The sequence below is a fragment of the Lissotriton vulgaris genome, chromosome 5 (genome assembly GCF_964263255.1).
Source record: "Lissotriton vulgaris chromosome 5, aLisVul1.2, whole genome shotgun sequence".
In the NCBI taxonomy this organism is placed as follows: Eukaryota; Metazoa; Chordata; class Amphibia; order Caudata; family Salamandridae; genus Lissotriton; species Lissotriton vulgaris.
In genome coordinates, this window is record NC_141693.1 from 1,653,842,529 (window position 1) to 1,653,869,297 (window position 26,769).

General features: G+C 44.1%; 1 protein-coding gene across 1 annotated transcript in view; it reads right to left on the reverse strand.

Moving 5' to 3' along the window:
* LOC147716912 (acid-sensing ion channel 2-like) overlaps window positions 1–26,769 on the reverse strand; it is a 1,907,803-nt gene that overhangs the window by 114,976 nt on the left and 1,766,058 nt on the right. The window contains exon 7 of the mRNA XM_086923796.1: window positions 24,605–24,696. Coding sequence (XP_086779922.1) covers window positions 24,605–24,696 — 92 coding nt within the window. The remainder of the gene's footprint in view (window positions 1–24,604; window positions 24,697–26,769) is intronic.

Consider the following 26,769-nt stretch of genomic DNA (forward strand, 5'->3'; position numbering starts at 1 on the left):
CAGGAAGGAAACTGGACACGGCACAGGGGATACAAAGAAATTAACAGGCACAAATTTAGGGCAAAACAAATAAAAACGGCAAAATACGCGAGCAGACGGCAGAAACAGACAAGCACAAATTTAGGGCAAAACAAATAAAAACAGCAAAATAGTGTTCTTGATCCATAGGCCAACATGTAATCCTGACCAACATTACACTGGCATTGCACATCCCTAATCCAGTATTACTAGCATCCACTGAAATAATACACCACTCACCAACTGTGGTGAATATAAGTCAATCTGCTTGCACTATTTTATGTTTGGGAAGCTAGAAATTGTCAGTTTGCTTCTTACTCCACTTCCACTTTTGTAGCAAATTCATTCACAAACTTGTAGTACACATAAAACAACAGGGTCCGTATTACATAAGTGCTATAATATTGATAGACTTCGTGCACATAAAGCGCTATTGCTATCTTCAGGAAGGCGTTCCATCATTTGAATGCGGATGTGCCCCATGTAAATGAGGGAATCCCTTTGCCTCTGCTCCCGAGACGTATTACAGATGCAGAGGCAAAGAAAGTTTCAGAAGGCACACTAACAGTGCACCATCTAAAAGGTAGCACACTGTCAGTATGCCCCCTGGAGGCAGCCCTCTGAAGGGGGGAAAGAGGGTCCCATGGACCCCCATACATCCCCTTGCAGGCTGGTGCAGTCACTGACTGCACCCACCTGCAAGAGTATCTCTAAAAAATGCTGGTGGGTTGCTGCCTGCACAGTAAAAAAACACAGATCGGCTTCAACGCAGCCTCTCTGATTTTCACAGGAATGCACTGCCCTCAGGGCGGCACGAGTTTGTAGCAAATTCCATGTAATAGGGAGCACTTTACCTGTTTGTGCCCGGGGCACCTGCTTGAAGGAACCGACTAATTTGCATACAGCCAGGTTCTGAAACTGGGATGGTGCAGTGAGCTAAAAAACGGTGTTGGATCTAGCCCTGATCTCTTGACTGGGTGAGAGCTTTCTGCTTAATTCAGAGACTCTGTCCCTCACCACCCCTTGTTGTAAATATTTTTGTCCACCCTAAGCGTGGAAGGGTATTCTCAGATGTGAGACCCTTGCTCATTGCACCATCAGGATTCAAGCAAACCGGGCCGAAGACGGCTGTAATGCCAGAAACCGGTCCCCGGGAGCTTGTTTCCTTCCCAGTGTAAGAATTGGCTTTTGTAGTTTGGTTTGCCCTGTTCCCATCATGCACTGGGACAGGAACAGACTAATTTGCATACAGCCAGGTTCTGAAACTGGGATGGTGCAGTGAGCTAAAAAACGGTGTTGGATCTAGCCCTGATCTCTTGACTGGGTGAGAGCTTTCTGCTTAATTCAGAGACTCTGTCCCTCACCACCCCTTGTTGTAAATATTTTTGTCCACCCTAAGCGTGGAAGGGTATTCTCAGATGTGAGACCCTTGCTCATTGCACCATCAGGATTCAAGCAAACCGGGCCAAAGACGGCTGTAATGCCAGAAACCGGTCCCCGGGAGCTTGTTTCCTTCCCAGTGTAAGAATTGGCTTTTGTAGTTTGGTTTGCCCTGTTCCCATCATGCACTGGGACAGGAACAGACTAATTTGCATACAGCCAGGTTCTGAAACTGGGATGGTGCAGTGAGCTAAAAAACGGTGTTGGATCTAGCCCTGATCTCTTGACTGGGTGAGAGCTTTCTGCTTAATTCAGAGACTCTGTCCCTCACCACCCCTTGTTGTAAATATGAAGGTGCACCAGGCACAAACAGGGAAAGTGCAACCTTTACATAATAGGGCCGCCAATATTTTCACATCATCAAATGGGTGTTACAAATTAGCTTGAAAATTATTGTTTTTGTTTTATATCCTGACTGGAGATGCTGTGTCTAAGATCATCATCTCTGATGCAAATTCATTTGTATTTTTCGGGCCTCAAACTTAAGCTCTTCTTTTATAGGGCCCTTACTACTTTCACAAGACCAATGTCATGCTCACGTTGGCAACACCACGCACCAAAATGTCATCTTTAAATGTGCAGCTCCAGTTACTCTATTGAGAGTGTCCTTCCTTATTCTTTCGAAGAGTGAAGCTGCACTAACTAACTCCTTTTTGTTTTGTTTTTTATTGGAACTTGCTGTCTGTTATAATGAAGGCATTTAAATGGTTTGAGTCCAGTACCGGCTAATATTAGATACTCGCCAAATCCAAGGTGGAGTACACAGCTACATCAGCAAGTATAGACATAATCTTGGATATGTTTGAATTCTAAAACTAGCCTCAAATAGAATTTAATTTTTACTGTGCGAACTCCTGATGCTCGATAGAGACCACCCCTATGCCTTAGCCAATCGGCCAAGAGGGGGAGGAGTCGGAGGCGGGGCCCAGGCACAAAAGCACGCCGCAGTGCAGGAGCAGGCAATCTTGTTTGTGTGTTGCTGCGTGGACCGCTGCTGCTAGCCCATTTTGAACTCTAAAACTAGCCTCAGATAGAATTGTATTTTTAAACAGTTACTCACCCTTTTTTTAAAATTGATCTTGATCGTTCCTGTGTGAACCCCTGACGCTCGATAGACACCATCCCTAGGCCTTAGCCAATCGGCCGAGAGGGGGAGGAGTCAGAGGCGGGGCCCAGTCACAAAATGCATGCCACAGCGCGGGAGCACAGCGGCCAAAGGCAAGCCCGTCTGCGCCCATCCGTAATAAATTATAAATAAATTATGGTCAAACTATTAAATACTCCTCTAAGGAAGATCACTGGCCCAACTGTGCCACCCCATCAACCCTGCTGCTCATAATCGCATCAGGGTTAACATTATCTCTTAAACTCGGAGCTCCCATGCTGCTCTCCCTACTCCCACATCCTTTGAAGGGGCATCAGACACAGATGGCAGCTCCCATCCATTTTGGAGATCTCCTACATCTTCAAAACATTCCTCCTGAAGCTCACCTTCTTCCATCTCAGCCTCAGCTTCTCTATATCTCTGCTTCTCTATGAGGTGCTGAGCATCCCTTCTGGATCTCTCTTTCAACAGCTGCGCCGTTGGATCCGTGAACGACTCTGACGGAGTCGGTATCGACGTCTGGATCGAATCCGTAGGCCCAGGGTGCTATTCTCGAGGTTGACTTGGAGCCGGTGACGTCGGTATCGGCGTCGACGATCTCGGCAGGGCCGAGTAATGCCAAGGCGTAGTCGGAGCCGGCATAAATGGAGCTGGAGCATAGGATTGGGGAACTCCTAAATTATACGCCTGAGGACCCATAGGACCCAAAGGTGCACCAGAGGGGTACCATGCTCTATAATAGACACCATACATAGCGTTTAAAACCGCAGTAGGGTCTTGACCTGGAACAGGGAAAGGTGGGTAAGAACCCACAGACTGACCCTTCGGAGGTTCCGGATTCGCCTCCTCTTCCACAGGCAAAGGGACTTCTTCATCCTCTCGAGCCGGAGACAGCGCCTGAGACGGATTCACAACCGGAGCCGGCGAATGAGCCTGAGACTCCGAAGGCGAAGCCTCACCTTCTAGATCCAAGACCTCTGGTGATGGAGACACTACATCCTTCCAATGCTTCCTCTTAGGCGACTTCGGTCTCGAGCCAAAATCCTTACCGGAGTGATGCCGAGATTCATGCCTTCGCTTCTTATGCTTCTTTTTCGACTTCGAAGCATAATCAGAAGATGACTTCGAAGGCGACGCCGTACGAGATCTTGACCTCGACCTCGATCTCGACTTCGACCTCGGCCTTCTCGAACAGGATCTCGAAGTCTTCTTTTCCTTACTTCCTCTTAACTTCGCTGTCAAAAGTTTAGTCTCCCTCTCTCGAAGTGCCTTCGGATTCATCTTCTTACATGAAGAACAGCCATCCACATCATGGTCCGAACTCAGGCACCAGATACAGTCCTCATGCGGGTCCGTGATCGACATCATTCTGCCGCACTCTCCACATGGCTTGAACCCGGTCTTCTTAGTTGACATCTTCAGAGAGACAAAGAAGCAAGAAAATAGAGAAAACAGTAACAGAGTTACCAACAGCTACAGAGATTCCCCGAAACCGTTAGCGCCGATGACGCGGAAAAAAGGGAACTGATGTCATCACGCCGGCGTGGGCCTATTATGGTGTCGGTGACGTCAGCGGAGTCGCACGCGATGCCGTGCCTCTGTGACGTCGTCCACGTCGGCGCGAAGCTACAAAAAAGAATTTCTGAATGTTGCTGATGCAAGGGGATATTCACAAGGTGAGGAATCCACTGGCAGATGTATCTATCAGAAACCTGATGTTCTTTTGGTCACAAAAACCTGGCTAAACCAGGACTCCACTTAGGACACATTAGCGGCACTCCCTCAGGATTACTATATACTGTATGCTAATCGGCCTTCAGAATAAATTGTTGGCAGAGTAGCCGCTATTATACATAAACTTTACAAGTTCACTTCCATTACTCCCCTCGGTCTGCTGGTGGTAGAGAATATCGTCATTAAACTTGATTCCTGCTCTGTAGCCTTCATCTGTGTCCTTATTTACCGACCCCCCAAGCCTATGCTGACCTTCCCTCTTTCCGTATGTGAACAAATGGCCAACCTTGTCACAAATTATGCCAATATATTAGTCATAGGCAACTTGAACTACTTATTTACCGACACCCTCGGCTGGCCACACGCCGCAGAATTATCTGAATTGCTGTCCAACTTAAACTTTACCTATCCTCCGCCACCCATATAATAGGACATGCACTGGACCAAATTTGGTCCTCCAATCTTATATTGACGGTGTCTACAATCTCACCTTGCATATGGTCTGATCACCACTTAATCAAATTCACAGCTACAATCAATTTCAAGATCAAGACCCCCACGGTGGAGGGAGGCATGACAAGAAAGTGGAGGGCCTTCGACAAACAGGAATTTGTCGAAAACTTGACCAGTTTGGTACCTACCTTCAATCTTGATGTTAACTCTATGGAAGAGAACATCTCAGCTTGGCTACTGACGGCCTGTAATACACATGCTCCACTTACTAAATTCACCCGCGCTCACCATAAAGATGCCCAATAATGGTTTTTTACAGAGCTACAAAAAGCAAAAACTTGAGCTCCGTCAAAAAGAAAGAAAATGGAGGCTAAACTATTCCCCTGAAGATAAACTACAGTTTTCAATAGCTCGTAAAGAGTATAGAAAGGCCATTTTGGAAGCCAAAGTGGCCTACTTATCGGCCAGAAAACATTACGCGCCCAGAACAAGTCGAAGGAATTCTTCACACTAGTCAATGACCCTTACAACGCTGAGAGAATACCCCCCGATTAGACACCTACCCGAGTTCTGTACCACCTTGAATGATTTTTTCTTGGATAAAATCTCCAGTATTAAAGCTAGTATTCCCACTACCTCTAGTATAGAGCCCCCGGACTACCTAACAACTAATACAGCTACTATGGATCACTTCCCTGTCATATGCCCTCAGACTCTATCAGACTTATTGTCCCATGTCAAATCCGACTCCCTAACGACTGCTGCCCCCCTCATATCCTGAGGGACGCCTTTTCTGTCCTACCAATTGGCGTGTTAGCCTTCTTAAATGAGTCTCTTTCTCAGGGTAAGGTCCCCAGTGCCTTCAAGAACGCAATATTGGTTCCATTATTAAAGAAACCGTGAGCTGACCCCATGAATCCTTCTAAGTACCGGCCCATTTCTCTTCTCCCCTTTCTGGCATTGTTTCTAGAGTCCCATGTTGCTAGGTGTCTATCCAATTTTATCGAACAATCAGAACACCTAGAGCCACGCAAAGCTGGCTTTCGGCCCGCTCACTCGACTGAGTCAGTAATCCTAGCGGTACTAGATACCTTAAGAGTAAATGCAGACAAGGGCGCCTCTCAGGCCTTGGTGCTCTTGGACCTGTCGGCTGCGTTTGACACGGTCGACCATAACATTCTGATGGGCCGTGTTGAGCAGGCCTGCATACGGGTTTCTGCCTACAACTGGATCAAGTCCTTTCTCAAAGGCTGAACCCAAGCAGTACGACTCGCCCCTTTCACTGCCCCTAAGATCGCCACCACATGCGGGATCCCACAGGGCTCATCCCTATCCCTCCTGTTCAATCTCTATCTCCTGCCCCTGATCCACTCCTTAAAAGACAGGAAGTTACGACCTTCAACTAAGCTGACAACCTTCAGCTCGTCTTCACCTTGGACAACTCTCCTGACTCTGTCCATGAATTTCAAGCCACTAAGCTCCACATCCAACGCTGGATGGACCTTAACCATCTTAAACTTAACCCAGGCAATACTGAACTAGTCCTGCCAGGGAAGAGCGAGATTTCCTGGGGCCCACACTACTGGCTGGCGGAATTAGGATCCCCCCACTCCTTCCCCCTCCGTGAAAAGCCTTGGGGTCACTATAAATGCAGATCTCTCGCTCAGAGGACAAGTAGGGGCAGTGGTCTCTACCTGTTTTTTCCAACTGCGCAAAATCAGGAATAGAATAGAATAGAATAGAATATCTTTATTCGATTGTTTGCATATAACAATCATAAAAGAGCATTTCATAAAAGTTAATCCATACAGTAATAATAAAATAGGGAGAGTAGTATTACAACAGACATTCACAAGCATATACACAGTAATATGGTTAGAAAGAATAAAATACATTAGAAGTGGGAGTACAATCAGCAGCAGAGTTAGTTACCCTTCCATGCTTTTTCTATGTTTAACTGCGAGTTTTAGGAAACTACATACAAACATGGTACATTCACTATTTAGCATTTGAAGGTGACACAGTGCAGGTCTGAATTGTACAAAATTCAGGTGCTTAAGTAAAGGTTTTAAAAACAGGTTACGGGGGAGTGCATAAAACTGACAGAAAAATAAGAAGTGTGCCAGATCTTGCGGAGACTTATTGTCGCAGCCGCAAGCTGGCAACACTTGTCCTCTATGCGCTCCACTTGGTACAGCTAATAGAAAATGGAACATATTAAATCGGAACCTTGTTAATAAAAAACGGTCATAACCAGACATGGGCCAGGACAGGTAGGGTTCCATATATAAACAGGTTTTGGTTAAGACATACTGTCTCACACTGCTTTTCTTGTATTCATTTTCCTCCCGTGTCATGCACCTGGACAGCATAAAAGTGTTCCTGACAAAGATTACATCAGTTTTGGTTATTGTTTCGGGGGATAAAAATAAATCTGGTCGGCCTAATTCAAAAAGCCACATTCTTACGTATTTTAACCATGGGATCTTAAGTCTACCATCCCACTGTAGTGCCTCTTGAAGAATGTTTCTGGTAAGAGGTATGGCTGTGTTTAGCCAGCTATTCAGCCAGCATAACAAAGGATTCACGGCCAGCTTATCACTTAGATGTGGGATGCCAAGTTCCTCGTGTACCGGGAAGTTGGCCGTCCCCCTGGGTAACCTTAGGACCTGTTTTAAGAAGTTATTCTCAGTAACTTCAAGAGCACCTAGTGATTCTGATCCCCATATTTCACTTCCATAACGTGCAATTGCGGTGCTTTTGGCTTGATATAACTTCAAGACAGCAGCCACCGGACTATTGCCCATTTTTCTAGTAAAGTCCAGTATTGCCGCGTTGGCCCGCACTACCTCGCCCTTTTTCTTTTGTATTGCTGGTGCCCAAGTTAATTTGTGATCAAAAAGGACACCAAGGTACGAGAAGGTCTTTGTAGTGGGTATTTTATCTCCATTTACAAAGTGAGGATATATTTTTTTTGGAGATACGCCTGTCATCATTGTAAAGGATTTCGAATTATTAATGCTCAGGCCACAGGAGTTCATGAAGTCATTAAAAGAATCTAGCAAGATTTGGAGACCGAGCGCCGTTCTGGATATTAAAACGGCGTCGTCCGCATATAATAGGACCGGTATACCCTTCTTGCCAATGTAAGGAAAATCTGTACCAGTTTTTAATAAGTGCTCCTCCAGCTCATTAATATAAAGATTAAAAAGAAAAGGGGCAAGGATGCACCCTTGTCTGACACCTCGGGTTATTCTAAAATCTCTGGTTACCTTCAAGTCATGGGTGTAACGGACGTTTGCTCTTGTGTCCGAGTGGAGGTCAACAAGAAGGTTGACCAGGTTTTGTTCCACCCCCATTTTTAACAGCACCTCCCATAGCCTGCCTCTGTCTACACAGTCAAACGCGGACGATAAATCCATAAAGGCCATATGGATCGTCCCTTTTCTTGCTAGGGTGTATTTGCTGTTTATTAAATATAGATTCAGACATTGGGTTATCGTGGAGTGGCCTGGTCTGAACCCATATTGTATTGGAGACAGTATATTATTATCGTTGGCCCAGGCTGTTAATCTGTTTAGGATAATACCCCCCACCACCTTTGTGACTGAGTTAATCAGGGATATGGGTCTGTAACATGTAACACTACCACGATCACCCTTCTTGAAAACAGGGACAATGGTGGAGGACCCCCAGGCTTTTGGGCAACCAGCCAAAATTCCTGCATTTACAACTGCGGTGATGACTGGTGCCCATAAGAGAATGTTTGATTTGAATAGGTCGGGTGGTATACCATCGGGGCCAGGTGCTTTGTTACAGGTTAATCCTTGTATCCCCTTTCCTACCTCCCCCACTGTGAAACACAACACATTTTCATCAGAAGATTTAAAAACAAAGTCTGCTTGCGAATTATCACTTTTAAAAACTGTGCTGTAATGTGACATCCACTCTTCCTCAGGTATATTAGTCCGACCATAGAATTTAAGGGGACGTCAAACATAGGTTTGTTTACAATGCTCCAGAACTTGGAGCTATTACCCAGAATTGCAGGATCACATAGCTTCTCCCAAACACCGGCTTTTACTTCTTTTTTCCGGGCTGCCAGGACTGTCTTGTAATTAGATCGCAGTGACTTAATAAGGACAGGGTCTCTTGGGGTAGCCTTAAGTGCTTTTTTTAAGTCTCGTCCGGCCTTTGAGCAGGCTTGATCGAACCACCCTGGTTGGTGTTCATGATGACCCTTTATTGGTACTGACAACATTTGGCCAATTTTCTCAACAACAGCAGCAAAGGCAATCAAAGTCGCTTCGGGCAAAGTAAATGGAGAAACACAAAGATCTAGGTCATTACCACAGCTAGTAGTAATTGAATCATACAAGGAATCGCTGTTAACCTTTGACCACTTCAGGCGACGATTTCCGTTGATGGGTTTTAAGACACCGTGATCAGGTCGAGGCTTCCTGTGATCAAAAAGGTCACCTCCAATCCTGATCGACAAAGGGTTATGGTCGCTGAAGATGCTTGTTAGAATTTCAAAGTCAGTGGCTAAATCAACTAGATCTCTTGAGAGGAATATGTGGTCTATGTAGGAGCCTTTACCGTGGCCTTTGTACGTGGGGACGTTAAACTGGTGTGAGTCCTCCAGTGTGGTCATTGCGACGGTTAGGTTCCTACCATCTATTAAGTTATTGATACAGGTGCCTCGGGGCGAGTGATCAAAATGAAAGGCAGACCTCCTGTTGCAGCCTAAGAGGCCAATAGGTGTCGTTTCAGGGTTGCCACAGGGGTAAGCGTTAAAGTCTCCAGCGATAATGATATTTCGAGGTAGACTATCCGCTTTTGTTTCTAAAAGGTTTTGTAATTTGAGAATGTTACACTCCTTATTTGATGACACCGCATTGTAAAAATTAATAAGTGTCAGTGCCTTTTTACCATTCCTGAGCACTAAGATTTGAATATGTTTGTTGTCCGATGCTCTGTTTGTGACCTGGCAGCTGAGTGCAAGGCTTATGTAAGTTGCCAGGCCCCCTTTGGATCTTCCGCTATTTGATGGGGTTGCTGGTAGGAAGAAACTTTGAAAGCCCTCAATGTGTGCATTTTCATCTGCTAGCCAGGTTTCTTGAAAACATAGAATGGTATAATTTTTTGCATAGGCTAACCACACTGGATCATTAACCTTAACGGCTAGGCCGGCTATGTTCCAAGATAAAAGATGTATGGAGCGTTGTTCAGTGAGGCCCAAGCCTGCTATCTGGGCCTGATCTGCGGGAGGAGAGATTGCTTGAACCCCATGATCCGTTATTAAGTATTCTTGCAATACATTACTAATGGTTAGAGGGTTTTTTACTCCACTGGGCACTATGCGTTGGGTTAAGATGGCGGAACCTGAGTGGCTGTGCCCACTCACGTTCAATGTGTTTTCTTGGAGTTGTACTGAAGGAGCTGCCCTAGGCGCTTCACTGGCCTCCGGGGAGGAAACACTTATGCACTCTGGACAGATGCTTGATACTCTATAAAGGGGAGCTACCTTAGTTGGGGGCTCAACAGGAATAGAGTAGGAGGATAGAGATACGATTTGTCAATCGATCTTGTCTAAGTAGTCGATATTATAAAAAGCATCAAACCTATTAGAAATAGGTACCCCATATTGTGTGTCTAAGTATTGGGGATGTGAGAAAAGCTGCTGCTGGGGACGAGTAAAAAGCTCGCTTCTCTCCTGATATCTACTAGGATGGTTGCTAGGTCTGCTCTGCCATGGCTGTTCATGCCTATAGTCGATATGATTTGTTCGGGTATACGGACCAATAGGCAGTGTATAGGCCCCTGATTGATTATCAAGTATTGGCTCAAGCAGCCCCTCCTGTCCGTAGGTTGACTGCACTTGTGTACGACAATGACCATGGTTATTTGGATAAAAGTAACTTAAGGCCATGGTACGGATCAAGCTGTTTGTCACACCGCTTTTCCAGCTACCTATAAAACTGGCAGCACGACTATCCCCAAGGGTTACCACTATACAATCACCCTCGGTCGATTTAAATCTGTTTCCCACCCAGTCTACTCTTCTTACCTGTGCAATATGACCATTAATATGTTTAGGGATCGGTCTATGAGTTGTGAGCCAATGGCTCACCTTATTTTTTAAGTCCCCATGTGATTCTACCTTGTCCCCCATTAATTTAGGTACACCAATCATTACAATGGTGTGCGGGCTAGATTCAGGCGGGAGGTTAACATGAAGTGGTCTCTTTACTACCACCGATTTTGTCGTGGTAGCACCTAATTGTTTTGAAGATATGCCCTGTTTGGGGTTTTTAGTTGGTCTCGTTTGTTCTACCTGGGTAGTTGCTATTTTGATTGGGGAACTTTCAGCGGCCCATTCACAATCTTCTGTCTCTGCATCATGTAAGGTTTGAGAGCTACTTGGTATGGCTGCCACTGGGTGGGATATGATGGTACCTCTATCTTGAGTTGTCGCTGGGGTGGTTAGAGGAGTCTTTAGCTGATTTTGCTTACTAGCAAGGGTAGGGGTAGCTATGGCTTTTTTTACCCTGGGGTTTTTATTGCTAATCAAAGTAAGGGAATTACTGGCTGGTGTGAAGGTAGAAATTGGTTGTGATACCTTCAATGTTTTAAGCAAGGTGGATATTGCGTCATTTTGGGCCCTTTCAAACTTCCCTAAAGCATTCTCAATGTTAAGGACTCTCTCACTGATAGGTGACAGAAGGGACTTAATCAGGCTTTCGAGGTCACTCAGAAGTGATTTTGTATTTATCGTTGTATAATCAGCCCTGGCTGTGGTGTGTATAGACGTGTTTATGGGTACTGTCGTCTCTTTGTTCAAGAACAGGTCTGGGTCTTGACTGCTTATGAAAGGACATAAGGTCGCCTTCTCTGGGGCAGGTTTAGCCAGTCTAAATGTAGACCAAATGTCTTTAGCTAAGCTGAGGTGTTTGGCCTTGAGGTGAGATTGTTTTTTTTTTTACAATAGATGACTTGAGTTTGCCTCGTGTGCCAGTAGTCCTGATTTTGCTCTTTATCAAGCGACTGACTTTAGTAACCGGTTTCGTCGTTGTAGATGTAAAACCACCCGAGGAAGGGGCTACTGAGTGTAAGTGAGCTATAGGTGACATATGGGTGCTACTGCTGTTTTCACCGGTAGGTGCAAGACTGTTGTTCCTACTGTTGCCTGAGGGTGAGATGAGCAAGGCTGTTTGCGTGTTGTCTCTTGTTTGGGGACTAGGAAGCCCTGTAAATGACAACGTTAGAATAGACTCCTCAGAGTTTATAGTGTTATCCAGAATGTTTATGTTACCTGTGGTGTGTAAAGAGAGGTCGGGGAAACATAAATCTGGGGTAAGTGAGAGGCGTCTTTCGGAGTCCTGAATTGCATCCGCCACGACATTGATTGTTTTTTGTAGCATTAAGTCTATGGCGGTTATTGTGGGAAGAGGGCTGTTGGTGACATCTTTCAGTCTGGTAGCTGATCTTGTGGTCACGGGGGTATTTCGACTTTTACTCATCCTCGCAAAGTTATTTTCAACTGTAGGCAATATTGCTGATAAAAGAGGTAATAGCTTGCGGGTGCAGATGATTTAAATTAGCATTGGGCGTTTACCTTAGTAGATGACAGCTAGGCAGGATCTCAGGGGGGTGGCCCCGTCCCGGACTCCTCGGTCCCCGGAGGGCCACAGAGGGCCCGCCCTTTGCCCGGGCTTAGCCCCGGGCGTCCCGCGAGACGGGGTTGATGTGGTTTTTAAGCGCCGCTTGGCGCTCTGTGGTGACGCTGGACCCCAGTGAGGGCTGCTGGGTGATGTAGTCCTCAGCCCCTCGCCGGTCTCCTCCAGGCGGCCCCGCTCTTCGTTGGCTCACAGGCGGACGGCGGCTGGAGACAGGCGGGCGGGTCCAGGCTGCGTGGAGCTATTCCCTCGGTCCCTGGCAATTCCTCTTGGTCAGTTAGGGTGCTGCTTTTCTCCTGCAAAACGGGTCGCCAAAACCAGGAAGATTGTCCGCCTGCTGATGACCCATTCAGCCCTCATACAGGTTGTGATAGCCCTGGCACTCTCTCGTCTTCTTTAATTCCATCTGCCTGGGCCTACCACTGTTCTTACTCAAACGCCTCCAAATGGTACAGAACCAGGCTGCAAGACTAATCCACAAACAACCTAGATGGCAATCTGTCAGATCCTTGCTATCCAAACTTCACTGGCTACCTATTGCTCAACGAGCAGCTTTCAACACAGGGTGCGTAATTTTTAAGGCCTTGCACGGCAGGAGCCCCAAATACATCAGCTGCATGATTGTAAGGCATGCCCCACTCTGCAATTTGCGGTCTGCCTATCTTCAGCTACTGATTACCCCTGCCTTTAAGCTCAAATGCCAGAGAGGGTGTAGGTTTTCCTATCTTGTCCCTAAATTTTGGAATTCCCTACCACTACCGATCCGGATGTGTGACAACCTGTTGGGTTTCAGAAAGGCGCTTGAGACCTGGCTGTTAGAGCAAGCCCATGCATAATCCGCCTCCATCTTGACACTGCCCAAGATTAGCGCCGTGACCGTGAGCTTTAGAAATTTCTGTTAACATAAAATAACATTACATATGTTTGGAGCAGGACGTCTGTCCACACAGACAATATCATATATGAAACAGAGATCTGTTCATAGCCTCAATTCCCCTGAGCATCTTAGGTGAGATGACCACAGGAGCAACCAAGAACGTAACTCAATTGATCCAATATTGTCTTTCCTCACAAAGGTCTTCCAGTATTTCTTTCATTTTGTTCTCTGTAGGACAATGACACATGTTGTACCCTATGTAAAAGCAGTATTCTCTTTTAAGAATATCTGATGTACAAATCATTTGTACTTCTGTATCACCCCACCAAACAGATTGTTAAATGTTTTCTCAACTTCCCCAAGTACTCATTATTATTTGCCAGCCCAGTCAACTACGTTTCCATGGCACTTTCAGTCACAAACAGGAGGGCCTTCCTGAGGTCTAGTCTAATTCACGTTTCTTCCTGATGAGGCCATCACAAAATTGGATCAATTTTTTGGGTGGTGTATATGTTCCCATAGCTCCTTTTGCTTTAAAAGCTAATTTTCCCCAAAATAACCTGCAAGTACAATTTAATCTCTTGATTATTTTTCAAACATCATTAGGACAGAACTTGTTTTCCGCCCACAAAAAGTCAGTAAACTATTTCCAGATATGGTGACCCATGCACAAGAGTTTACCATTAACATAACTTCTTTCCCACCAATTTGAATTAAACTCGTCTTAGGGGTGAGTGGGGCATTTACTTTTGGTTCCTATCTCCACACTAAGGATTATACTGATTTGGTTGAGCTATTAGTTTCCACTCTGTATACTAGGTTAACACATGAACTTTCACATATTCAGTTACAAGGTTTGTCAGAAGACAAACATCCTCTCATATTACCTGAATAATTGTAACTACCAAAACTGTCACAATGTAAAGAACCACTTCCTTCAAATATATTCCTTTCCACAGTTGGTTGTTACCTATTTTCCTCTGAAAACGTCTCCTCTTTCTCAATAGTATGTAGAAAATTTATAGCAGACATCAAGGTCAGAATAAATTCCACCCACAACCTTTCTTTAACATGTTTGCTTGTTGTTTAAATAAGTATCTAGTCCCTTAAAACTTGATCACAGTTACATGCTCAAAGTCACAGAACGTTCCACTGACCTAAGCATGGCTACATATTCCTCAGTGGATTTGTCAGTCTGCTGCTGACACTAATAGAATGTGAACCTTTTCATTTCAATATTACTCATTCTAACATAAAATAATGTCATCAGATTAATAGTTTACTAAAATACATTTAGATTGACATTTCCAGGTGGACCTAAGGGTGGTAGTAGTTTAAATCCCTTTCAAGACTTCCTTTCCCAGACAGTACATGAGAAGTGCTATTTTTGTTTGCAAGCAGCATTCTTCCACTTCCAATACTCCACATACGCCATGCTCCAGTCCATAAGAAGATCAGCAGGGGATGTAAGAAAAGGAGGGGGAGGAGATATGCCGGCCATAGTAACAGATAATGCATGCGATCCGTAGGAAGTCCAACTTGCCCCACAATTGCCCTGATAATTCCACAGTGTGAATATCTTTTAAACCTTGCTAATAATAGAATGTGCTCAATAAGAGAATATAGAGAGAGTCATGAACACCTACAAATGTTATCAGTAGTTTCCAACTAATAATGGTTTTAATAGCGGCTCCGTTGTAATGTAACACAAAGTCAGTGTAAATATTCAAAATCATCTGGTGCGGTTTCATTGATCTATTCTCCACCAGCGTCTGTTTTACTGTTACAGTGCCCTGTGTTGTTGCGTGTGTCTTGGCATGCGAACAGCATGCTATCTCACAGTGGCTTGGTGGTGTGGACTGGAGTGTGCACAGGCACACATTGGTGTGTGGCTCCAGCCCATAGATTCCTATGTGCCTGACTTCAATATAGGGCTGACTAAGCATGGTCAGGATGTGCCAGGATGTTTGGCATAACCCCAGAATGCTTAAGGGTGGGTGATACACTTGGCATCACCACATTAAATTAATGCTCAGTTACGCCTCCTTAAAATCACTGCCAGAAGCCTCATTGAGTATCTTTTTGTTGTGAATAATTAGCATGATGTGCAATTCCTTGTGTACCTGGTGTTACTGCTCTTGCCAACTCGTCTGTGAAAGAGCTGATGGTCATTTGACAATCAGAGGAAAACGCAGGATGAGATGCAAGGTACCCATGAAGTATATTCACAAGAGCGGGTAGCAAGAACCACTCAGAGCCCATGCAGACATGAGCTATCTTTTCACTCCTCCTCCATACCGACCTCACACGACACATTCCACATTCCAACTTTCCACAGACTCACACATGCAGACAGTTCTGTGTTTGCATGACCACTATCATCACATACTACACGGGAGAAGGTAATGTCACACATATGAAAAAAGTCTGTGGCAGAGCTCCACTTGATCTGAGAACAGTGCTGTGCAAAAGTTGTGTAATTTGATTTTATGTAATTAGGCAACATTTCTGCAAAAGTATGTGTAAATATACAAAATACAAATCAATTACTTAGAGCTATATTTGAGCATGATATGCACCCCTCATGTCAATATTTGCTGCAAGGGTGCAAAAAAAATCCCCTTTTACAATAGTCCCTTGTGTTCTATTGTTCCTGTGCTTTCACTCTAAGTATATCTTTTCATATAATTGTGTTCTATTTACTTAAATCCATCAGCATTACCAAGGTAAATGTCAGTAACCTTCCCAAGTGAGGAATGAGTAGTGTATCAAATGCAACGCAAGTACAATGAATCTACAATTCTGTCTGTTATTCCCCAAAATGTATGCTTCGCCTCTAGCTTTTTTTTTTATTTTAGAATGAGGTAGTATCACAAAGAGTGAGCACTGCCGTTTCTAATTTAAGAAATGTTCGCTACCACAGTTTTGGGCTGATTGGTGTCTTAAATAGGGGAAAAGCTGGAGCAGTGCTATTTTGCCATTATAAACAGAATTAAATTATTGTTTGTAATTAAGAATAGTAAACAACTGATCCAGTGAAAGGCCAGAATAAACTTTTCACACATCAACGTAACACTTACAATGGGCCCATATATGCTTTTAGATTTCCTGACTGTTTCGCTGGGGCTCAAGTTTTATTTTCTTTGATCTGAGTTAGTTCATGCCTAACTAATCTTCAAAGATCAACACTCTTCCTTTGGTCAATGGACCATTAGTCAAGTAGTTGATGGTGATATTAACATATTCACTAATTTATCTTTTAACTTCACAGTAAACAATCACAGACTCCAGGTAAGATTCAATAGATTTATCTAATGATTCAATCAAAATGAACACACTTTTGTACAGATTCACAGTGCAAACTCCATCAACTTTCATGGGAGAAAAAAATTAATTTATCAAATAACATACACAAATGCATTCAACAATATCAACGCATTAGGAGTGATAGATGAAGAGACTAAAGGGCATAGTATCTCATAATTTGCAATGAAACTTAAATTCACAACACACTTCCATTTACCTGGTAGTGGAATGTGAAACCCAACCCCTGGTCAGAAGAGTTAGTTGGGGTCACCTGATAAAGTCAGGAGACAAAGACTGTAGGACAGGTGCAGGATAGATTTATACTTACTACACTTCTCTAGAACACAACGCACCGGAGCACATCCCTCTCTCACACTCTTTCTCTCCTCGATATTCTTCTGCAAATCTTCAATCTAATCAGTCTGTTTTTCCGTATTGAATCTTCCCAGTCTGTTCTTCTCAGTAGCAATTCTCACCTACTCCTCACTCAGCACCAACAACTCTTCTTAGCAGCTCAGATCTCTATCTCAATCTTAAATCACTCAAATGATATCCTTTAATTTTGCATGTCCTACCCTCAAAGGTTACACATGTCTGTGAATCCTGAACTGTGATTGGGCCGGGGCAGGGGAGTTATCATCACCTCATGCAGTCATCCCAAAATCCTTAACTAATTCTTTTTTTAGTAAACCCTCAGAACAGAAGGCAAGCACAGCACAACAATGGACACCCCCAACCTTCGAACAGTCCGGAGCATTCAGAAATGCATGAAGAATTCCATCACTTTCAATCCGAAAAAGACTGAATTCATCTTGTTCTTTAATAAACTGAAAGCCTACAAAACAGTCCACATATGACCCAACCTTGCCTGGCCTCGCTATTCAAAATGTTGGGCTAAACAAGCACAGTAGCAGAGGCAAGCTGCTTCTAAAACTCCCCTTGTTCTTAACGCTCAGTGCTCCTTATCTGTCTTTCTGTAGCACTGCTTTCTGCCTCTGGAACTCTATGTGTGGAATTATGACCAAACCTACTCCAGTCCTTCTGCCATCTTCTAAACACATACCTCTTTAGACTGAGGTTCCGTGAATCCTGAACCCGTTTAATAAAGGTTATCGTATCATGACGATTTTGGTATCCGCGAACCTCAAATGACGAATGCGGTATGCATGAGTGTTTTCGTCATGTTACACCGATGGATTCACAGTGCATTTGACGATCTAGTCCGAACCCTTGGGTTCCATTTTGTGTACGGCAGCCATTTTGTGGTTGCCCTCACATTAGACTGATGACTGCAGGATGATTGTGTCTGTGCAAGTCCTTGGGACACGTACACCTTTGCTGACTCCTCTGTGACCTGGGCAAGCTGACTCCACTGCCTGAAGCCAAACCTGTTCGGCCAGTTCCTTTCCCAGTGGCCGAATGAGATTAGTATCAAGGCACAACATATCATAAACCTTTCATCGTACACAAACTATGCCTAATCTTACACACACCTGTCCCTGTTTCTTTCTTTATGACTAGATTTACGAGGAGGAGGTGCCCGTTTTTATTGGGGGGTCCGTCGATATCTGATGGAAATACTGGACCTTGCCGGGTAATTGATTGTGGGCTGGACTAACTGAAATATGGGCTTGTCATCATGACTCTGCTTTTCCTTTGTAGTGAAAATATGTGAATGGTCAACTGTAAAATAAGGAATGCTTGCCTAAAGCATAATAATTTGTATAAAAAGGTGAAAGCTGGCTTTGTAAGATTGTGCAGTCTCTAGCGAACCACCCGTGTGTGCTTCGTAGACCTCTGTTCCTGGTTGCAGCCAATAAATTTGATCTTTGACGTCATCAAGAAGTATCCTGTGTCTCTGTACTCTAAGACAGGTGAATCCGGAAGACTAAGGGCGTTTTCCCCTGGCGCCGCTGGGTTTAAAATACCGGGTTCTTCAAGACCATCCATTGACTCTGTTGTAATGTGGATGCAGATGTTCTTAACCCTCCTGACCCTTTTCACCCTTAAACAGGTTCCTTGGATACTTGTCTTTTCTCTCTCCCTCCTTCCACTAAACTGCTGTTACCCTACTCTAATGTCTCTTCCGCTTCTCTTCCCGAATTCTTCCCTTATCCCACTCAATTCTGTTCTCTCTGTACTACCCACACTCTTACCCTTTACCTTTCACTCTCTTCCCACTCCCAATCTGTCCCTTACTCTCCTCCTTCCCACCTTTACTTTCCACCACTTCTCCAAGACCCGTCCAACCCTCTTAGCCTTCCCCTCGTCCCCTTCTCTCCCTCATCTGAATCTCTTCCCACTTACTTCCACCGCTGCTTATCTGCCCTTCCCTCCTCCCCATTCAGCCCTACCCTCATCTTCCTCCTCTTCCTCCCCATCCTCATTTCTCTTATTCCCTTATCCTTTTCCCATCTCTTTCAACTCTCCTCTCCTTCTTCTTGACTTCCCCTGTGTTGCCTCTCTCCTTTCCTCACAAGTCTTCCCCTGCCTCTCCTTATACACTTCCCTCCAGCATACATTCCCATCTCCCTACTCCTTTACTCACTTATTCTTCTTTGTTCATCTTTCGTTCATTGTAGGGCTGTGTATAGTAGTTATTGTTCTTTATAAAGTGCAAATACAACTTTTCGGTTCCTATGCACAATATAAAACTTGAATAAATTAGTAAATAACAGCATCGCATTGCAGTAATACAGTACAACAGATAACAAATATGACAAACATACTTGTCACACATTATACCCTCCAGAAATCGGCTTTAATATTATGGTGGTCAAAGGCATTTGCAATAAGCACTTCCTTACTCATCACCTAGAATGTGGAATGATAGCGCCAGTCAGAAACAGTTTGTGGTCCGCCCTGTTTTGCTTACTAGACACAAAAAAACTCATGCATTGGTCAGAGATGTCGCGAGACCTAAATGTGACAAAAAGCATATTCAATGCCCATAAATAATTCAGAAAATTGGGATATGGATCCATGAAAAAGCCCAGACGGTAGTTACTTATGTATATAATTCAGTTGAAATGAGAGATACACGTCACCTCAATTTCATTTCACAGCTCTATGGAAATATTCCAGTCTCATTTTCAGTCTCAGAGGGCAGTTGGCATGTGTGTTTGGACATTCTACACTTCCATAGTAAAGAAATAAGATTTTTGTGAATGCGTCTGCTTAACTTGATTAATGGACTTGCAGAGAGAAGAGCCTGTGCACACACAAACAAACACACACACACTATTGTTGTTGTACAAAATGAAAATAAAAATGTAGATCTAAAGCTCGATAGTCATTTATGCGGACTACCACTTGCAGTAACCTAGAAATTCCTAGTAATCCATTCTCTTCTCACAGAGGGTTATAAAATTAGAGCCAGACAAGAAGGGATGGCATAGCTAATGAAAATAGGTAAAAATTCAGGAAGGGTAACGGAAATAGAAAGCATGTTAGTGGTTGAGCTTAAGAAGGTTGTGTAGGTCTAGCACGTAGGTCTAATATACCCTTCAAGTTGAAGCCTGCTCACTAGTCATCATAAGACAATGCACGGTCATCAAAGACTAATAAGCTGTTAGGGGAAGTCTCAGAGGATTCAGACATGGAGAAGTATGGGTAACTTTCGACCTTTCTGAACATAACACTGGTCACAGGGCAAGTGGAAGGAAGTGAGTCTTCTTGCATGACACCCCCACCCTCATCTTTTGGACTGGGTGGCTCTTTGGTTTTACTATGTGCTTTGGGACTCTGCTAAGCAGGATCCAGTGCCTGTTCTCTGACCCTTAAAACCACTGTGCTCTGACCCTTAAAACATGTCAAAATTGGCCATACTCCTAATTTGCTAATTTAACTTACCTGTTAGTACCTAGCAAATGGAACAAAGTGTATCAAGGGCATGCAAGTGAGATGTCACTAGTGAACTGCAGCACACATTGTGCCACCTCTAGAGATAGTGCAAAACCTAACTGCTGGCCTATCACCAGTAACCTGGCTGAGTAGATTGAAGCTGCAAACTTGACCTGCTTTTAACCCATAGGACAGGCCTAAATCTTTTTTTTCAAATATTAATTAGTCACCCCTTAATAAGCCTCAATGCCCAATAAGGCAATATGCATGGTAGTTAAACGAATGGCATGTAAGCGTTTAATGTAGAACATTTCCTTACAGTGGCAAGGCCCCAAAAGCTATTTTCACTGAGCAGGTTCAGCTGTTACATAGGAAAGCACTGGGAGTTAATATTACAAGTATATAATGTTGTTATCTCCACCTACAAAACTGCTAAAAACTTCATTCTTGGACTTTTCAAAATATTTATTAGAAACCCAATTTATGGGAAACATCTTAATAGTACTGCATATTCTATAATTTTTGCCTGCCCAAAGCCTGTAGAAGCAATTTGCATGAGATTCTAGCTCTTAGCCAGGATCTGCATAGCTCCTTAATGTGTTGTGAAATTATTCCCAGAGATGAGAAAATGGCCTTGAATGGTACAGGAAGATGTAGCGAACATCTGGGGCTACCCCCTTCTTTTGTCCAGCTAGCCTGTCAGGTACCAGAGCCAGTGAGAGTGGAGCTGCCCTAGAACCTGGTTTGAGTGACCATAGAAGAGGGATTGCTCATTTCCATAGCAACACCTCTTGGGTGAACACAGGAGCACTGCAAAGGGAAATAAATGTTCTGTCATCATCATTTTAGGTAAAGATGGGCACTGCTGCAAAGGTGGTGGGATTACTCCTGGTCACTTTTTTTCCTATTGATTAGGGGGGGGGGGGGTCAGGAGTCACTACTTCCCACAAGCTAGTTCCAAAAGTCATTCTGGTGCACCTGAGTAACCCCTTCAGAACACTACTGTACCTGGGGAATACAGAAGGAATGGACCTGCTGTTGAGACATTTGAGGAGACCTGAAAGCTAGACCTGCTCCCACTTGTACCCAGGACAAAGAAGTGGAGCCTAAGGCCCTGAATATGACTTTTTGTGGAGTAGTGAAAAAGGCTCTGCAATAGGACCGAACTACAAGGTTCCTTCACAGAATGGACTAGGAAGTCCATGCTGTGTCCATGCCATGCAGGAATCTAAGAGCATGCACATATGAGGGCACCTATTATGCCCCCTGTGTGCCACCACATGCAGTGGAGGCACAGGGGTCCCTGTAGGGCTCTCTGGGTTTCCTCTCCATCAGGGATTTCATGAAAATGGAAGTGCCATTAAAACCCTGGCAGGGGGAAACTTGTAATATGCTTGCGGGACCGTGGCGGTTCCCTGGTGAGCCGGCAGTGCCAGGCTCGTCTGACTGCCCAGGTCGTAATCGGGCAGTTAGACCACCGGTGCGGTGGTGGCTGGATCTACCACCGCTGCACCACCATGATGGCCGACAGACTTGTAATAGGGCTCTAAGTGTCAGCTGGCTGACCTCCTCCACAACAGGCTGCTTAAATCCATTTTTTTGATGAGTGCAACTGACCAGTTCCAAATGAACCTTCCCTGGACCCTGTTTCTGGGCTCTGTTGTAGTGCGTCTTGACCCCACAAGTGCTGTCCATCAGTTTCAAAATTCTTGAAAAACATTTGACTTACAAACCTTTTGACTTCAAAGAACTCCTGAGGACCAGGACAAACTTGCAAACTCAATCCAACAAAGGTGAGTTGCCGCTGGTCCAAGGATTTAGGTTGCCTTTTCTTTTCAGTGGTACGATGCAGAGAGTGTATCCCGCCTTGTGGAGCCCTGTTCAGCTACTTCTATCAGTCTTGCCCTACTGGAGGAATCCAAGCTCTGAAAAAGTGACTAATTCCGACATGGAGGTCTTCAGTGGTTGAAGGCACCAAAAGTATCCTATTAGTGAGGAACCTTCCTTGCGCGCAAATTTTAAATTTCTCCCTCTCTGAGCTTTCTTGCAAAAAGTCAATGGCTTCATGGGTCATCATCTGATGGCTACCTAGCCTTGTGGAATCCTTTTCCGCCACAGCCTCCTGCCATGCCATAATGAAGATATTTTAGTTCCATTCCAGAGACTAAGGGCCAGATGTAGGTACTCCCCGATTACCGATTCTTAAATACCGAATCATACCGATTCGGTATTTAAGAACTGGCAATCAGGATGTAGGTATATTTACCGAATCAATTACCGAATCGGTAAGATTCGGTAATTACCGAATCGGTATTTACCGATTCGGTAATTGCCATTGATTCCTATGGGCCTTGAGGCCCATAGGAATTAATGTCAATTACCGAATCGGTAAATACCGATTCGGTAAAATTACCGAATTTACAAGGGGGACAGGGTGTCACTTTGACACCCTGTTGCACCCCTGATTCTGGCTTGTGTGCAATGTGACACACATACATGCCCTTAGGGCATGTATGTGTGCCACATGGCACAGGTGTACATGCACAGATGTGCATGTACACAGGAATTCGTTATTTACCAGGAGATAGTATTTCATGGTAAATAACGAATTCTTAAGGGCCTGTGGCACTATTTTAAGTTCCACCTACATCTGGAATTACCGATTCGGTAAATATTCCGAGTCTGTATTTTACCGAAACTGTAAATTTACCGAATCAGTAAATTTACAGATTCGGTAAAAATCGGGCCCCCTACATCTCAAAAACCAATTACCGGTTGGTAACGGCCGAAATCGGCCGTTACCGACCGGTAATTGGCGACCTACATCTGGCCCTAAGTCAGAAGGTTAAACCCAAGGAATCATGCTTAAACTGTGAAATTGCTTCTTACAACTGCCTTTAGATCAACAGGCAAATGTCTGGCTTTCTTCCAGTCAGGCCTAACTTTCACTGTATTTAGGATCGTCACACTCTCAGAGCTCAAGTAAGAAATTCCACAAACAAGTAGAATCCCATGATCAGGACCAGGACCCAATTGTCGTAGATACATTCTAGGAAGAATTTAGCTTCCTTAGTATCTAGATAGGCCTTGAGGTACAAGGGTTGTGGAAAAGTAATGCATGAAACTGAGCGTGTTTCATGTATTTTGGTTAGCACAAAGCATTTCCAGGTTATGCTTGGAAAGCTGTACCAGTCATAACTTGCCTGGGGTAATCCTAGTAACGTCAAGTGGTTTCCTAATTGTTGTGTTCGCTTTTACCCGTTTTGCAATTGCATTGTATAAAGCCAGTTCTCTTATTCAATTTTTCTTCCATTTTCTTTTTTTCTCAATATGAAATTATTTTTCCCATGGAGAAAGAAACCTCTTCAACTAACACTCCACAAAGTTTGAGAATGTATGATATCCAGGATGTACTTCTGCCCTTGAAATGAAAAAAATATCTGGCCATTTTCATGGTGGTAAAGGGCTGGAGAGGGCTTAGCGTAACTTTATTAAACTCAACTGTTGCTGGTGTTTACAAGCTGTCATGGTGAAGCACTCCTTGAAATATCAACTCCAAGCGCCACGTTTACTTTTTAACAACTCACTGATTCATAGACAATTGCCTCCAATAACACACACACAGTGTTGGACTGCTTTGCACTGAGGAAATGAAGGTATTCCTGTCATATGGCCTACATCTTTCTTTGCTGCTATGCAGATAACGTCTAGCCAACAAACTGAAATAACAAAAAAGAATCAGGGAAAGACGTTAGGGATTGTGCATGCAGGGAAGTGAAAAAACAGATCAATAATGTTGGCAGAGTTGGATGGCAGTAGGTTACTCTACTAGGAATGTAACACCATTGACGGTGCTGCCTCATGGCGCAAGCCCATATTTAGCACCACTTGAAAGTGCCATTTTGCTCCAATTCCAGTGACATATAATTCAGTAAGTGCCTCCAGGATGAGGGGATCTGAAGAGTAAAACAAGAAGTGGGAACAATTTCCACCCTCTAAGAATCTGCAAAAAGGAAACAATGGAGGAATTTCACAATAAAATATTCACAAATATTCTACAAGCGAGATCAACTAAGGTCAACATTACAATGGAATATGAGAGAAAAACCATGATAGATGTCACTATAAATCAATTAAATGTGGACATACCTAATAGTCCTGCAACTTCGTATGCTTTCTTCTGTTCCACCGTCTCATAATTAAGTGCTTCGAAAAATACATCCAGGACCAATACATTATCTCTGTAGAATATAAACACACACCAATTCTCTTCAATGATATATTTCAAATTTCAGTTGAATACAGCAAATTATTATTTCACATCATGTTACAAACAAATAATTGATAATACAATTGCAACACCTCAGATGGACCTCATGGTATAAGCAATGTAAGGATTAAAATGTTCTCTAATCATTTAAGTGGGTTGGTTAGGTTGAGAGAGAGTAGTGTAGCTTGAGAGGTCTTAAGGGTCCAGCGAGGGTTTTTCCGAGGAAAGCTTGCCATCCTGAATCTGAGAAATGTCAGGGGAGAGAGCCATTCTGAAAAGAAGCATTAAAAAATGGAAGGAACATTTTCGCTATAGCTGGCGAGGTTAAAATATGTTCAAGCGTGCTGTGTGCGTGTAAGTCCTCTGAACGTTTGATCATTTTCTATTATCTAAGAGCAGTGAGAAGTGGAACGAATATAGGGAAAGGGCTGAGTTTGGACTGTGCTAAAGGAAAATCTATTGGTAGAGATGAGGTCTCTAGCTAGTTGATGTGGCATTTAAGTGAAGATAAACAAGGGGTCCTCAAAGGGGAACTTTGATCCAAATAGGTGGCACAATACTTGCTAGGTTTGCAAAGGGAGGCCTCAGCATTTTTGAATTTATGAGAGATGTGGAAGAGTGTTTTAAAATCATGCCTGCATTTCTGAATCATGTCAGTGATATGATATGCAAGTGTATATTCTACCACAGTAGTGATACAGAAATCAACAAAGATTAAATGCAACCAAGGTGCAAAAAAAAGGCTTTTCAGAGGGAGCCATGTGTATTTATCTCACTATATTTCCAAGGGTTAGTTAGAGCTTAAGTAACATACCCAGGGGGTTAGCGCGACAGAGGCACTTCTGATACAGAGCCTGATTAGGATGGCTGTCTGAAAGCCATCCAGCATAGCGGTCCGACCGCCATGTTATGATGTGGTCGGTCTGACCGCTGCAGTCGAAGGAACTGACTGTCGCATTGGACTGGCTTAAGGAGCCCGTTGGGCCATCGGTCAGACTGTAATCCCTACAATATGGGCAGTGACTGCACAGACACTACAATAGGGATTACAATGTCCCTTTCTGACAGCCTTTCCAGCCGCCATGATACCGCCATGGAGAGGCTTTCAGAAAGGGACTCTGAGGGCATCTAGCAGGGACCCTGTCCCCCATGGGCCTCTACTATGAGGTGTGGTGCTCCCAAACATCCATGCCCCATGTGCCAGGCACCAGGGCCCATAGCAGGGCCCCCGTCCCCAGTGGGCCTCTGCTATGAGGTGTGGTACCACCCCCAACAATACTGTATCGATTTTCTGAAACCGTCCACAAGCGGACCATCGTATGGCATCTGCGGCTGGGCGAGGGAGTGCCACAGGTATTTCCATACATGTTGCTAAAAGGGCGAGAGTTTGAGCCATCGCACTCTCAGTCCATTGCATCATTGTTTTTAGATACACCAGAGGCTACCACTATGAATAGTGAAAACCTATTTACCTCTAGGTACTCTAAGGTTTTATCTGGAACACCTGTATGTCCAGAAAATACCTTATCTAAGAATTACTGTCATCAGGTACACTGGGAGGTCTAGTCGGCCCTGGTGGTAGTTTTCTACCAGGGCGGGGAGAGGTTGCCTATGATGAAGCTGCCACATCACATGGGTGAGACGTCCTCTTCCAAAAGATTGGCATTTCTTCTTTTTACCCCTTTCCTAATTAGGATCTCTGTAAGCTCAAATAGGGAATCAGTGATTTATACAAATAACATTGAGGTATGATTTAGTCACCCGAATTTACTGTGTTTGGGCATATTCTTCCCCAACAGCTGGATGTGTTAGGGTTGTCACTGGGGGAACACAGAAGGGGCATCTGTCCAGTAATCAATGCTGCCTGGTCCCTGTTTTATGAGGGTAGAGTCCAAAAGACCATGATTTTAAAGAGCCCCCAACTACTCCTCTGCCAACCTTTTTCTAGTTTTTTATCAATAGTGGGAGATGGTTATCAATCCAACGGAAAAAGAACACTGTCTCCCGGATTTGCATACTTCATCACGTAGATTAAGAAAACTCT